This window comes from Solanum dulcamara, chromosome 7 (assembly GCF_947179165.1).
Source record: "Solanum dulcamara chromosome 7, daSolDulc1.2, whole genome shotgun sequence".
Taxonomy (NCBI): domain Eukaryota; kingdom Viridiplantae; phylum Streptophyta; class Magnoliopsida; order Solanales; family Solanaceae; genus Solanum; species Solanum dulcamara.
In genome coordinates, this window is record NC_077243.1 from 67,343,724 (window position 1) to 67,357,140 (window position 13,417).

The 13,417-nt window shown below is 37.0% G+C and overlaps 1 protein-coding gene across 1 annotated transcript in view; it reads right to left on the reverse strand.

Moving 5' to 3' along the window:
* Positions 1–9,806, reverse strand: part of LOC129894827 (uncharacterized) — a 31,265-nt gene extending 21,459 nt beyond the window's left edge. The window contains exon 1 of the mRNA XM_055970455.1: positions 9,532–9,806. Within this exon, the coding sequence (XP_055826430.1) occupies positions 9,532–9,806 (275 nt within the window). The remainder of the gene's footprint in view (positions 1–9,531) is intronic.
* Positions 9,807–13,417: the final 3,611 nt, after the last annotated feature.

Below are 13,417 nucleotides of genomic sequence, written 5' to 3' on the forward strand. Positions count from 1 at the left end.
ATGATTATGATATACTTATTATGTATCCCTATCACCGTGTCATATCTACTCTCTAGTTTGGGTCATGACATATTTGCTCCAACGCATCAATCAGAGGGAAATTAACTGATATTAGTTTCAATGTGAAGATAAACTTGTGATATTTTTCATTCTCAACTTTCTTTTGCAATCTTCATGGGAAAGGTGGAGGCAATCTCTATGGTAAAGGTGGAGGAGGTCGCGGCATGGGAATTGGAATTGGAGTGGCCTCTTTCTCTTTGTCAACCACCACATTGAGCTTTTTATTCCACTTTTGAGGTATTTTGATTCTCAACTTCTCGCCCTCAACTTTCTCATCTTATTTGGTAGATCTTTCGTCCCCACTAAAATCAAACTCATTTGCATCATCTGCATCTTCTTGTATTAGTGGATTCGTTGTTTGAACACCCTTCGTCTTGTTACTGCCATGCATTGTCCATCATTCTTAGGATTTTGGATTGTATTTCTTGGGAGTGTTCCTTTTTGGCATGGATTCAAGGATGAGGAAATTTGTCCCCTATATTTCTCAATATGTTTGATGGATGTCGCATGCGACTCTACTTTTTAATACATACTTGGCAGATTAATGCATATCCCCTTGAGATTTTCCTCCATAGAGTTGTATTTTTTCATCATCTTGGCCATCATGTCTTCAATCCTTGCAATTCCTAATCCTTTATCTCTATTTCTTGGTGGGATATTTGCACCACTCATTTTTTTGTTAGTATCTCTCCTTTCCCATTGACTTCTTTGTCTTGGCCATAATTTTGATTATTATATCCATTTCAGTTGTAGTTATTATCACGGTTGTAGTTTCCCTCTTGATTATAGTTATTGTCGTGATTGTATTGGTCTTCTCTATTGAAGTTGTTATAGTTCCGACCTTGATTATCTTGACCTTAGTGCCAAGTATCCAAATTGGAAGCTTGGGCGTTAGTCGAAAACCCCCCATCTTCTCATTTATATAGTATGCATCTTTTTTGTATCCAAAATCATAATGTGTTTGCATTCTACCATGTTGGTCTATTACATTGACTTTCTCTGAACCCATGTTTTTGAATGCCAACTTGAACTCAGTTCTTTATTATGCTATTTCTAGGAGTAGTTCCTCATTTGCAAGTCTTGAGTGCTGGTTAGTTCCAAATGCAAAGGCACTCCTTGTTGTTTTGGTGTCCCTATTACTTCATGCTCTATTTGTTTTAGCAACACGATCAAGTCACTCACCATCTTCCCCAAAAGTGTTTTCCATAAATGTTCATCTAGTGATGGTGTCGGCAACTGCTTTCCCATTTTCCTCTAATGCACTACAAAATATCTCAAGAAGTCACTCATCAATAATTTCGTGATTTGGTAAACTCCTCAAATACTTTGTAAACCTTTCCAACGCAGCACTAATTCACTCTCCCGATAGTTGTAAGAATTATGATTTTCATCTTCAATTTTTCGATAATGGGAACTATTTTTCTAGGAAAGCCCCATGTAATTGTTCCCATGTTGTGATGGAGTTGTATAGAAGCTCCATCAACCAAGTAGTTTCTTCGCCTATAAATGATAAAGGGAACATGTGTAATTCAATGACTTCTATAGTCAAATCTAGGCTACCATCACTGCTCTTGTAGACATACACCACATTATTCAGATAAGTCTATGGATCTTCAGATGGCAAGCCTGTAAACAATCCTCAACTATGGAGCATTTGAATCAACCACTAGAAAAATGGAACTTTGCTCCAGGAGGCAATGGAGGTAACACAATGACATGAGTAGTCCCAATGCCATCATGATTGACCCCATAGTTTTTCCAAATATCGAACTCATGTCTCTGTCTGGGTGGATGATGGTCTCTCGCTATCGGTTGGTTGTTAGAACATTCCATGGTGGATGTTCAGAAAGATTTTTGTGAGCATCCTATCTTCCATTCTAAGTCGTTCTATGACTTCTACTTCCATTTCATGACCACTGTTATTGACCATTATCCTTGGAGATCCTTGCATTTCAGAATTAAATAGAATCAGGAGTCTGCCTTGACTCCATGTATTTGACATGGACTAGAACTCAAAGTGTTTAAGCACAAACAAAAACAAAAGAAAACATAAATCATGAAAAATAACTACTAGTAAAAAACAAATTAATCTAATCTAAAATCCTTATTCCGTGAAAACAGTGCCAAAATTTGATACGCCCAAATTACACCTACAAAAAAAGTATAAAGCGGTCGTTGTTTAAATAAAGAACCTAATAGAGATTAGGGTCTATCCCACAAGGAATGAGGTTTAGACTTAAGTTAATCATTTATTATTTGTATTCGTAGTTGTATTATTTCCGTATTAATCGTACTGTTCGCAAGTAACAAGTATCAAAGTAATAAGTTAACATGTTTGAAATCAATAAAAGATGAAACTAGGGTATATGTGTTCCTTACGAATCCTTAACTCAAGAGAACTTTATATTAGTAATCCTTGTATAGTGTGTAACATGCAAGATCGGTAAGTTAATTTCACTTAAGTGGTTGGTCCCTTAAATAAGTGATTATCACCAAGCAACTTGGTTCTTCTACAGGTGTATGCTTTACCAACCCTTACCAGTGATCCCATATAAATTTTCCCTTCGACCATTCAAGCTATTAGATAAGAGTTGATAGCCTCAAATATCCTTTGTATAATTTCTTTTTCCATTCGTTATCTCCTTGATTCGGCAAGTAAGAATAAGGCGAGTTCTAATGCATGCACTCATAAAAAAGAAATCAAAGCAAATGGAAAATAATACATGCATGCACACTATTCAAGAATTAGTATTTATTAGATCTACGTCATTAAATTTTTATGGTTCCCACAACCCTAGTTGTGGAAATAGCTACTCATATTTAGGTGATCACAATTCATAATAATTTGTTTAAGATAAATCATGCACTTACAATAATGAGTATGAAAATCCAAAAGTTTCAACTGAATTTCAAAGTCTAAGTCAATGATATAATTCCACGAATTCAAGGATTAAAGCCAAAAGTAGTTTATGCGTAATTCCTAAACTCAGAAACGTGTGTAACTAATAAAAAAACCAAAAATTATATTTATAGACATCTAATCCTAAATAAACAAAATCAGGGAAAAGTAGGAAAAGTAAGTTGACAAGCATCTACAACTCGTGAACTACGAATCATAGCTGTTTGGCCGGGTCATATAGTTCCTTCGTGGAAATAGCTTCAAGTCAATCTTTAATGTCTTTTCTGGAGATGGTACCGATAGTTTGTAGACCAATTCACAATCTGTCCTATTCACTAGTAGGCCAAGTACTAAGGCTTCAGCTCTACTTATCTTCTACAGCTCGACCTATGACTCGTAGAACTTTCTACGGCTCATAGACATCCCTCATAGCTCCAGACTTGTCCTAAGAAATTACCATTCCATCTATGAATGCCACCTACATCTCGTAGAAGTTTGTATGGCTTGTAGGTTGGCTCGTAGAAGGCCAACTCTCAACTACAACACTATCATTTTCCTTCCCCGCTGTCGAAACCTATTTTCATGCATATCAAAGATAAAACATAATCAAATCTACTAATAAATGCTTAAAATGCATGCAAAACCTTAAGTTTAAAGCATTACAAGTACCATAAGTCCATGGTATATCATGGGGGGAATTTGAAGGGTAAACAAGAGTGCTTTATATGTGCATGAGAATGTGCCTCCTACTATTGTAGCAAGAATTAGGAACATGATTCAAATTAGACAAGGTACTTTTTCATTCATCTACCTCGGTTGTCCTATTTTATTGTGGGAGGAACAAAATCTTCCATTATGATTCTTTAATCAAGAAGATAGGAAATAAGATTCAAGGACGGCGGGGAAGAATCCTATCATATAGAGGTAGATTTGTGGTTATTAATCATATCGTTCAATGTATTCCTATTCTTTTGTAATCATCTATTAGTCCTTCTATTAGTGTTATTCAGAAGATACATAACATGTTTGCAAAGTTCTTCTTGAATAACAATACAAAGAAAAAGAGTAGATATTGGTTGAATTTGGACAGTCTATGCTTACCTAAAGCAAAAGGGGTGTCACGACCCGAGCCTAGTGAGATGGTGATCAGAAACTCAAAGGATTCCAACCAAGCCATTTTAGATTACACAGCATACATAAGGCAATTAAACATAAGAAAATACACGGAAGAAGTAACTCAACATAGATGTCAAAAGAGGAAGTAAACTCAACTCAATGTCCAAAATAGACTACATCCCATTAATCGTCTAAACATGGCACGAAGTCTTTACTTGATGGGGGCTTAAGAAAAGCTCATAGATCATCCAAATTATAGAATAAATTCAAGTTAATCAACATAAAATAAAGTCCCATCATTGATAAATGAGGACTTGCCAATGACCATTTGAGAGTGCTAAGTCAACTCTACCATGAGTAGGATGAATGTGGTCATCGGCCCCTACATTATAACACAATGTAGGAAAAATATACATTAGTACATAGAAGGTACTAAGTATGTGAGTTATGCATGAAAAAGTAATAGGATGATATGCTCAAATTACACCTCCCTAAAGAAGTATAAAATGATCATTGCTCAAATGTAGAACCTAACAAAGGTTAGGGTCGATCCCATGAAGAATATGGTTTAAACTTAGATTAATCATTTATTATTTTCTTTAGTAATCAATTTACTTCCGTAAAGAAAGGTTGTTTTTTATAAAATTAATTAACAAATCAAATAACAAACATCAATTAACAAAGTTCCCATGAGTCCTTAACTATGTAGACCTTTTTATTGGTAATTCTTTTCTATTGTGTTACATTGGAGAATCGGTAAGTTCAACTAATTCCTTGATCTGTAAAATAAGAAAATTTCACTACACAACTTGATCCGTCTACGAGTGTATACTTTACTAACCCTTACCAATGATCTTGGAGTTAGCTATCTCTTGATCAGTTGAAGCAAATTAGATGAGGTTGATTAGCCCCAAATCTCATTGTTTAATCCCTTTTCCCATCCGTTACCTCCTTGATCTGGCAATTAAGCATAAGGCGAGTTCTAACAGTGGCCAATGTTAAAAAGCAATCAAAACAAAGGAAAAAATAATGCATGTATTCACGCTATTCAAGAACTACTTTTTATTAAGTCTACGTTGTTAATTCTTCATGGTTCCCAAAACTCTAATTGTTGAATTATTTACTCATATCTATGTAATCACAATTGGTAATATTTGAGTTAAAAGTTATCATGAACTTACAATAATAATTATGAGAATCAAAAACCTTCAAATAATATTCGAACGTAAATATCATAACAAAAATTGGAATTCAAGAATAAAGGCCCAAAAGTAGTTCAAGCTATATTCTCAAGCCCAAAAATGTGCATAATATAAAAAATAAACCTAAAGAGAATATTTATAAACAGCTAATCCTAAATAAATATGAATTTAGAAAAAATCAGGAAACTTTAAGTCAGTTGGGTTCCACAACTCATTTCTATGAATCATCATTAGGTTGACGAGTCGTAGATCTAACTTGTAATCCATCTCCTTGCACTTATAAACTCTTATTCTTCACGACATCCTTCTACAACTCATAACTTCCAAGACGACCCATAATCTTGAGTTGTAGATCAAGTCCTGGTTCAGCTTCTGCAAATCTCTTCTACGAGGGTCTTTTACTACTCATAGGAGTATGAACGAGTCATATATATGACTCATAACTTCAACTCTGCTTCATTTCTTCACCATAATTTTGATGACTAAAAATAATGACTCGTAGACTTGTGAACGAGTCGTAGGCTAGCCTCATAATCTTCATTTTACCTTTATTCCTCCTTTCTATTTTTACGATTGATCCCTGTGACCCGTAGAAGTTACTATGACTCGTATGAAAGATACGTAAACTCCAACAAATTAAGCACAACTAACATCAAATATACTAACAAACACTTATAAGACATACAAATTCTCTAGTTTAAAGTTTTAAAAGTACCATAAATCTAAGGTACATCATAGGACATAAAAAATATAGCATAGGATGCATGAAAAATCATAATGAACATTAAATAAGTTTAAAAGCATTTGAAAACATATGAAAACTTATGGTCAATGCTTCATAAAACTTCATAGTACAACTTATATCTTTGCATACAACTTGTGTGGGATTAAACCTTTAACCGACATCTAAGATCATGCAAGCTATAATATGGAATCTGATGTAAATCCCACATAGAGAAGAGATAGGCTACTTGCCAAGGTAGACTCTGTGAGAACAACTTTAACTTGGTGAGCTATATGTGGATCCACTAGTTAAGTCATAAGGCAACTTATAGGGGCAACATAGTTTGGGCATTTAGGTTGCTACTAGGATTATCTTGGGTAACTAACTACGTTATCAGACCGAACCCCACCTACAAGTCCTCTTGGTGCTTATTCAATATCTTAATGCAGCAGCTTGGGTGGACCCCACGCTGTCATGTGCAGCCAATGATTGGAGGCATGATTGAGGTGGCACCCTAGGGGGATTCCATGTGTCACCTCTAGGGACCTGACACGTGGAACCTCCTAAGGATGCATATATATATGTATGGATAACTAAGGAGTCATTTTCAGCTTTGTACTTAGCCAAAAATGGAGAGCAAAAACGTGAGAACAAGAGAAAGGCAGCCACGGGTTGCTCCAATTTAAGGTAAGCCCTCCGATTTCATTTCGTGAATTAATTATTTAAGGTATCCCATGGCTACATGAAGGGGTTAAAAATGTAAAATTACTATTTGGGGCAGCAAATAAGGGACACGAACAATCCACAACTTTCAGCATGTTAAGGAGTTTCCGAAGTTAATTTTCAGCAAGTTTGGGAAGCCGTTTGTTAAGGTATGTATTGGTTATATTCTCACACGTTTTGGTAAGGGTTTGGACATGATATAAAGTTTTTAATAATGTAAATTCATGGCTTGGAGAAGCACCAAATGGATAACAAGCAGTCCGTGCGATTTCAGCAAGTTTGAAGAGTTTCCGAGGCGCGATTTGGCGAGTTTGGGATAATTTCGGGTAAGGTAAGGTATTTTATTCCAATTAGAAGTTTATGGTGTTGTTCTAGGGTGTATTACACACCTTTTATGATGCTTTAAGTGTAAAAATATTATAGAAATGCTTAACGTTCGAAGAAAGCTAAATTGGAGTCGCTATAGTTAAATTGTAGTCGAAGCAAGGTATTGTGCTTATGTTGTGCTTCTTCAGGTGTGTGGTGGTGTGTTACAGGGCCTAAAAGTATTCTAAAATAGGTGGGGGGTATTCTGGTTGCATCCACATGACCCTTCGTTTTGTATAATTAAAGGTTTTACGAAATAAAGACTAGAAACCCTATTTTGGTATCGTAATTTTCAGCAAGTTGTTTGGAGCTTATGTTTTGTAACATTGCCAATTTTTAGTTATATATGAGATGAAGGTTGCTTTTGTTGGTTGTCTTTAGTGATTAGGGATCTAATTGGAAATTTGTATAGGGCATGTTATAGGGGAGGTGCTGCTCGATTTCCGTTAACTCCTTAACTAACTAAGGAACTAGTAATGAACTAGGCTAAGGAAATGGATAAGGGATTGGTTCCTATAGGTAAGGGGTGGTAGAATTACAAGCTGGGAAGTCGAAGGTCACTAACCTTAGAATTACTTTTATGTTAAATAGGTTCAAGAGATGACGAGGCGAACATATTAAGAGTAATCCGTAAGAGTTGTGTAAAGCTAACATTTCCTTCTTTTGGCATGTCTTCGGCATAAGTGTATTAAGGTTATTCTATCCCTTGGCATGTTTTGGGCACAAATATGTAAAGCTAATCTTCCTTGTTGACATGATTTTTATGAAGCAAGTATATGACTTTTATATGATTCCAAGGAAGTTCCTATTCTTAGAGCCGCTAGGATGGACAACTTCTTGATTTTCCAAAAGATATTTTCTATCCCTTGATATGTCTATATGATTCCCAAAAGTTCTATTTCGATATAACCCATGGTAACTTTCAAAAGGTACTTGATATGACTCTTGTCTTGATTTTGAATGATAGCTCATTTTGATTATTCCATCGAGTCTCAAATATGATTTAAATTGCATATAGTTTCTCACTACTCCACTCGTGGATGCCTCAATGCTTCCTTCACTGAACCTGGGCCATGATTCGTTATCATACATAATATTTTACATTGTTCTCCATGCCCCGACGTGAGGGGGCAGGCACAACTTGAACATGGGATTTATGGAGGTATGATGTGCTATGTACATATATGATATGATATGATCTGATATGACCATCTGATATGATATGATCTATTACAGACATATTCCCTACTGTGGAATTATGATGTGCTGTGGCGCCGGTGATGGGGCGGTGACCATGATTTGTTCATCGAGTCCCATAATAGGTTCGGATATGGCATATGTTTTTCTGCATACCTTATCTGTGGTTATGATAAGCATTTTGATATATATGGATACTTTGCTCATTTTTGCACATTCTGCTATGGTAATAACTTTACTTATTACAGTCCATGTTTTACATACTCGGTATATTTTCCGTACTGACCCCCTTTCTTTGGGGCGCTGCGTTTCATGCCTGCAGGTACAGATGTTCATTTTGGAGATCCACCAGCTTAGGGTTTCCACTCAGCTATGTTGGAAGTGCTCCACTGTTCCGGAGCCTAACTTTTGATACTAGTTATTTGATGTACATATTTATTTATTCAGGGGTATGGCGGGGGCCCTCTCCCGCCATATGATATAATTATTACTCTTAGAGGCCTGCAGATATGTGTATGTGGGTTATCTGTGAGTATGTCATGTTATACACATTATTATGTTATGGCAGCCTTGTCGGCTTGCGTGCCCTTTTAGGATATGATACGAATGAAAGAGGCCATATGTACACAAAAAAGTTTTAATTCATTGGGATATTTATGAGTAGTATCACTTTGTTTATAGTTGGATTTGACTACAGCTGATAGGTATGTATATGGGTGCCCAACTTGGGCACCAGTCACGGCCTACGGGGTTGGGTCGTGATAGGTAGACACACTGAAAGGCTCAAGAAGGAACTCAGAGATTCTATTAAACTTATTAGCTACATAAGGGGTCACGAATGACAAGGTGGCACCCGAGTCAAGTAAAGCATAACAATTGATAGACAAGACTCGAAGCATACTAGTGACAACATCCGATAAATTCTCCTAATCCTGGCGATTAGCCATAGAATATAGAAGGTTTCAACCTCCATTCGTACCTATAGTTGTACTCTATGATTACCTCAAGTCGGGAGTGCTGTAGTAGAGAATTGGGCTCTGTCGCCCTATATCGAACATTTCCACTAAAAATGGCCTATCTTACCACATTTGTAGCAACTATTACTTCTATCTCAGCATTTTCCCAAGTGGAGTTTTCCACATTTACTACAAGGTGAATTTCCCTTCGAACCTAAAGCCACACTAACTTGGGATTGAGAACCCTGGGCTCTAAAGTTCTGGTGGCTCTGTGCCTTTTAGCCATACCTATGGCTGGGGGAAGGTGCACTTGCTGTCGACCGAGCATAATTAGAAGACCTCTTCTGGAAGAAGGACGTGTTGCCCTTACCTTGTCTCTGCTCATTTTCATGCCCAGTTGATTTGGCCTTCTTACTCAAGTGCTCTTCTCTATCTTTTATCTTATCATCCTCAACCTGCTGGGCAAACTTCATCAACCTAGAAATATCCATATCAGAAATCAGTAATGATGCCTTACACTCTTTCTTCACATGCTTCCCCAGGCCGGAGACAAACTTCCTCATCTTTTATCTCATATCTGGGATCATCTCCGGAGCATATTTGGGCAGCTCGATGAACTTCAGACTAACTCTTTAAATATCATACCCTCTTGTTTCAAATTCACAAACTCTTCTACTTTTTCTTTCCTCAATTCTCTAGGAAAGAAATAAACAAGGAATGCTCCCTCAAACTCATCTCAAGTAGCAGGCTAAGCATCATCACCATGACTCTCCTCCTACTAGTTATACCATACATTAGCAACATTTTTGAGCAAATAAAAAACCAACTCAACCCCCTCAATCTCAGTATAATGCATTGCTTTCGGTATTTTCCACATCTCTTCAATAAAGTTTTGGGGGTCCTCCTCAGCCTAAGAACCCGTGAAAACTAGTGGGTTCATTCTCAATAAGTCTCTAATCCTCATGGTATCATATGACTTTTGGGAACTAGAGCTAGGAGCTGGTGAACTCTGGATACCATTTCGGGTAGCTACTAGTTGAGTGAGCATAGCAATCGCTCCTGGGAAATTGGCCTCTGAAGTCGGTGCAGACTGAGTAGTAGGCACTTGGGTTTCCTCTGAAGATCAAGCAGGTCGACCCCTAGTTCTCACTCTAGGAGGTGGGGGAATCTCAGACTGAGGGATCTCAGTACGGGCGGTGTTCCTCAGACTGGCGGTATGTTTTGGAGGCATTATTTTCAATCGTGTAACGCACGGATTAGGAAGGGACTTTTAGAGTTAAACTCTTTCGCATGAACTCAGAATATGAAGAAGTGAAACAATTCCTAATATCCTATAGCCTCCTGATAATAAATATAGTGCACAACACACCCATAAGCAAGACTCTACTAGACACGACTTCATAGACTCCCTATCACTCTTGAACTCTATGCTCTAAAACCAAGTTTCTCACGCCTCGAGAGGGTACCCTAGGCGTGGCAGTCACTCGAATACCATTGTTGTTCCCAAAGTGAACCACTTGGTCCTATCACACATCCAATCACTCAAAGAAAGACTCAACATCAATTTAAAATACATTTAAGTCGGCTAACCAAATCAACATTTCAATAAGAATAATATATTTAAAATAAATCTCAAATCAACTCCATATGATAAGGATAGTTTTGGAAACCAAAACATTTACTCGACAGTATCATCTATCAATCTATGAATCCTCTAATACTATCCAAAAGGTGCCAATGAAAATTCCATCGCTACCCTAAAAGAAATACTTCAAAGATAACTAATCCAGAGTGCCTTCAGATGCAAGGAGGACTCACCAACTATGAGAGTAGAAGTGATTGTCAATGATGCGCCTGTTGAGGATATCTAACACTTGTAAATGCATCGCTCTCAAATAATCTAAGAGTTAATAAGAGGGTTATACATCCATGGTACTATTAAGGGACTTAATATAATCCTAAAACGTCAGGGTTTTATTCTAAGAGGGGTGGGAAAAGACCAATTCATCCTCATTTAAATCCTGAAGTTTGTCGCCTATGAGTCATCATTACGACTCGTAGAAACATCTATGGTTATCATCTTCAATCGTGGAATTAGGCTGGAAAATGTTAGGGTTTATGACTCGTGTCTTTGAGTCATCAATGACTTGAAAAGTCATAGACTCAACTAATCCTGCAGGTCCTCAAAAAATTAGAGAAAACTAAGTCTCTGAACTTTTCATATGAGTCATTATTATGACTCGTAGACTCTTTGACGTGTCGTCAACTTGACTCGTAGAAGTGACATTTAGGGTGTTAAATTTGGCTAAGTGTCAGGTGTTTCTATGAGTCTTTTCTAAGACTTGTAGGAACCTTTACGATCCGTCCTGATGACTCATAGCCAAAGTACTGAGACTTGTGATTTCAGAACTTAAGCAAGAACTCTCTACGAGTCGTCAACATCCTTATGCGTTGTAAGGTGACTCATAATTCCTCTTCACACTTGATCAAATTCTTCCTTCTTAGTCCCAACACCATGAGTCCATCCTTTTATCCGTAGAATCTTCTACAAATCATAGGTTGACATATATCAACTGGTATAGTCCTGCGCCAGGTTCTAAAATTTAATCAAGGATAAAATAACACGGGGTGTTACAGTAGCATTCTCTGCTTGTTGATTTCTCCATAATACTTGGACGAACACAATCTCTCTGTTTCTTAGCTTCTTCCTTTGTCGATCTAAGATTTTCATTGGAACCTCCGCATAAGTCAAATTTTCTTCAACACCCATATCTTCCAATGGTGAGATGGAATTTGGATCCCCCACAAACTTTCTCAACATAGATACATGAAACACCGGGTGAACCATGGTTAACTCAAATGGAAAATCTAATTCATAAGCCACCTTGTCAATACATCTCAATATATTATAAGGTCCAACATACTTTGGAGTTAATTTCCCTTTCATACCAGAATGCATTACACCCTTCATGGGTGAAACCTTCAAATAGACCCAACATCCACCTCAAATTCAAGCTCCCTTTTCCTAACACCTAAATATGAATTTTGAAGACTTTGAGTCGTCTTCAATCTCTCCCTTATAAGTCTTACCTTTTCCATAGCATTTATCACTAAATTAGGAACAATCAAGGCCATCCCACCTACTTCAAACCATCCTACCATGGACCAACATCTTCTCCCATGCAATTCTTCAAAAGCAATAATACGGATGCTAGAGTGATAAATACTATTGTAGGCAAACTCAATCAATGGTAGATGTTCATCCCAACTTCCTTTAAAATTAGTCACACATGCCCTCAAAATATCCTCTAAAGTTTGGATCGTCCTTTCGGCTTGACCATTGGTTTGAGGATGGAAGATGGTACTGAGCGTAACTTTCATACCAAGACCTTTTTGAAACGACTTCCAAAAGTGCAAAGTAAATTGAGTATCTCGATACGATATAATAGACAATGGAAGACCATGAAGCTTGACCAATTCACAAATATACAACTTAGCATAATATTTGACAACATAAGAAATCTTAACCGATAGGAAATGAGCTAACTTAGTCATTCGATCCATGACAACCCAAATAGAATCATGCTATCTCTTAGTACAAGGTAAACCCGTCAAAAAGTCCATGTTCACATCTTCCCACTTCCAAGAAGGAATTTCAATGTCTTGAGCTAAACCTCTCGATTGTTTATGCTCAACTTTAACATGTTGAAAATTAGGACACCTAGCCATGAACTCGGCTATATCCTTCTAAATACCATTACACCAATACACTTCCCTCAAATCACAATATATCTTGGTGGATCCTGGATAAATTGAATACCAAGAACTATGGGCCTCATTTAATATTAACTTCATCAAACCATCAGCATTAGGCACACATAATCGGCCTCGATAATGAATCACACCATATCCCCTTGGGAGAAAGCCTCAATGGCTTTTTCGGTAACCAAATTCTTCAACTAAACTAACATCGAATCATTATCTTTCTTAGCCTTTACATCCGCTACAAGCCAATCTAATTGGTGAGAGACAATTCCGAATAATTTTGAACAAGAATACATCCATCATTGGAATCAACCAAATGAAATCCTAAACAAGCCAATCTATGCACATTTTTAACCAATTCCTTCTTACCTTCCTCAACATGTGCAACGCTATTCATGTATAATCTACT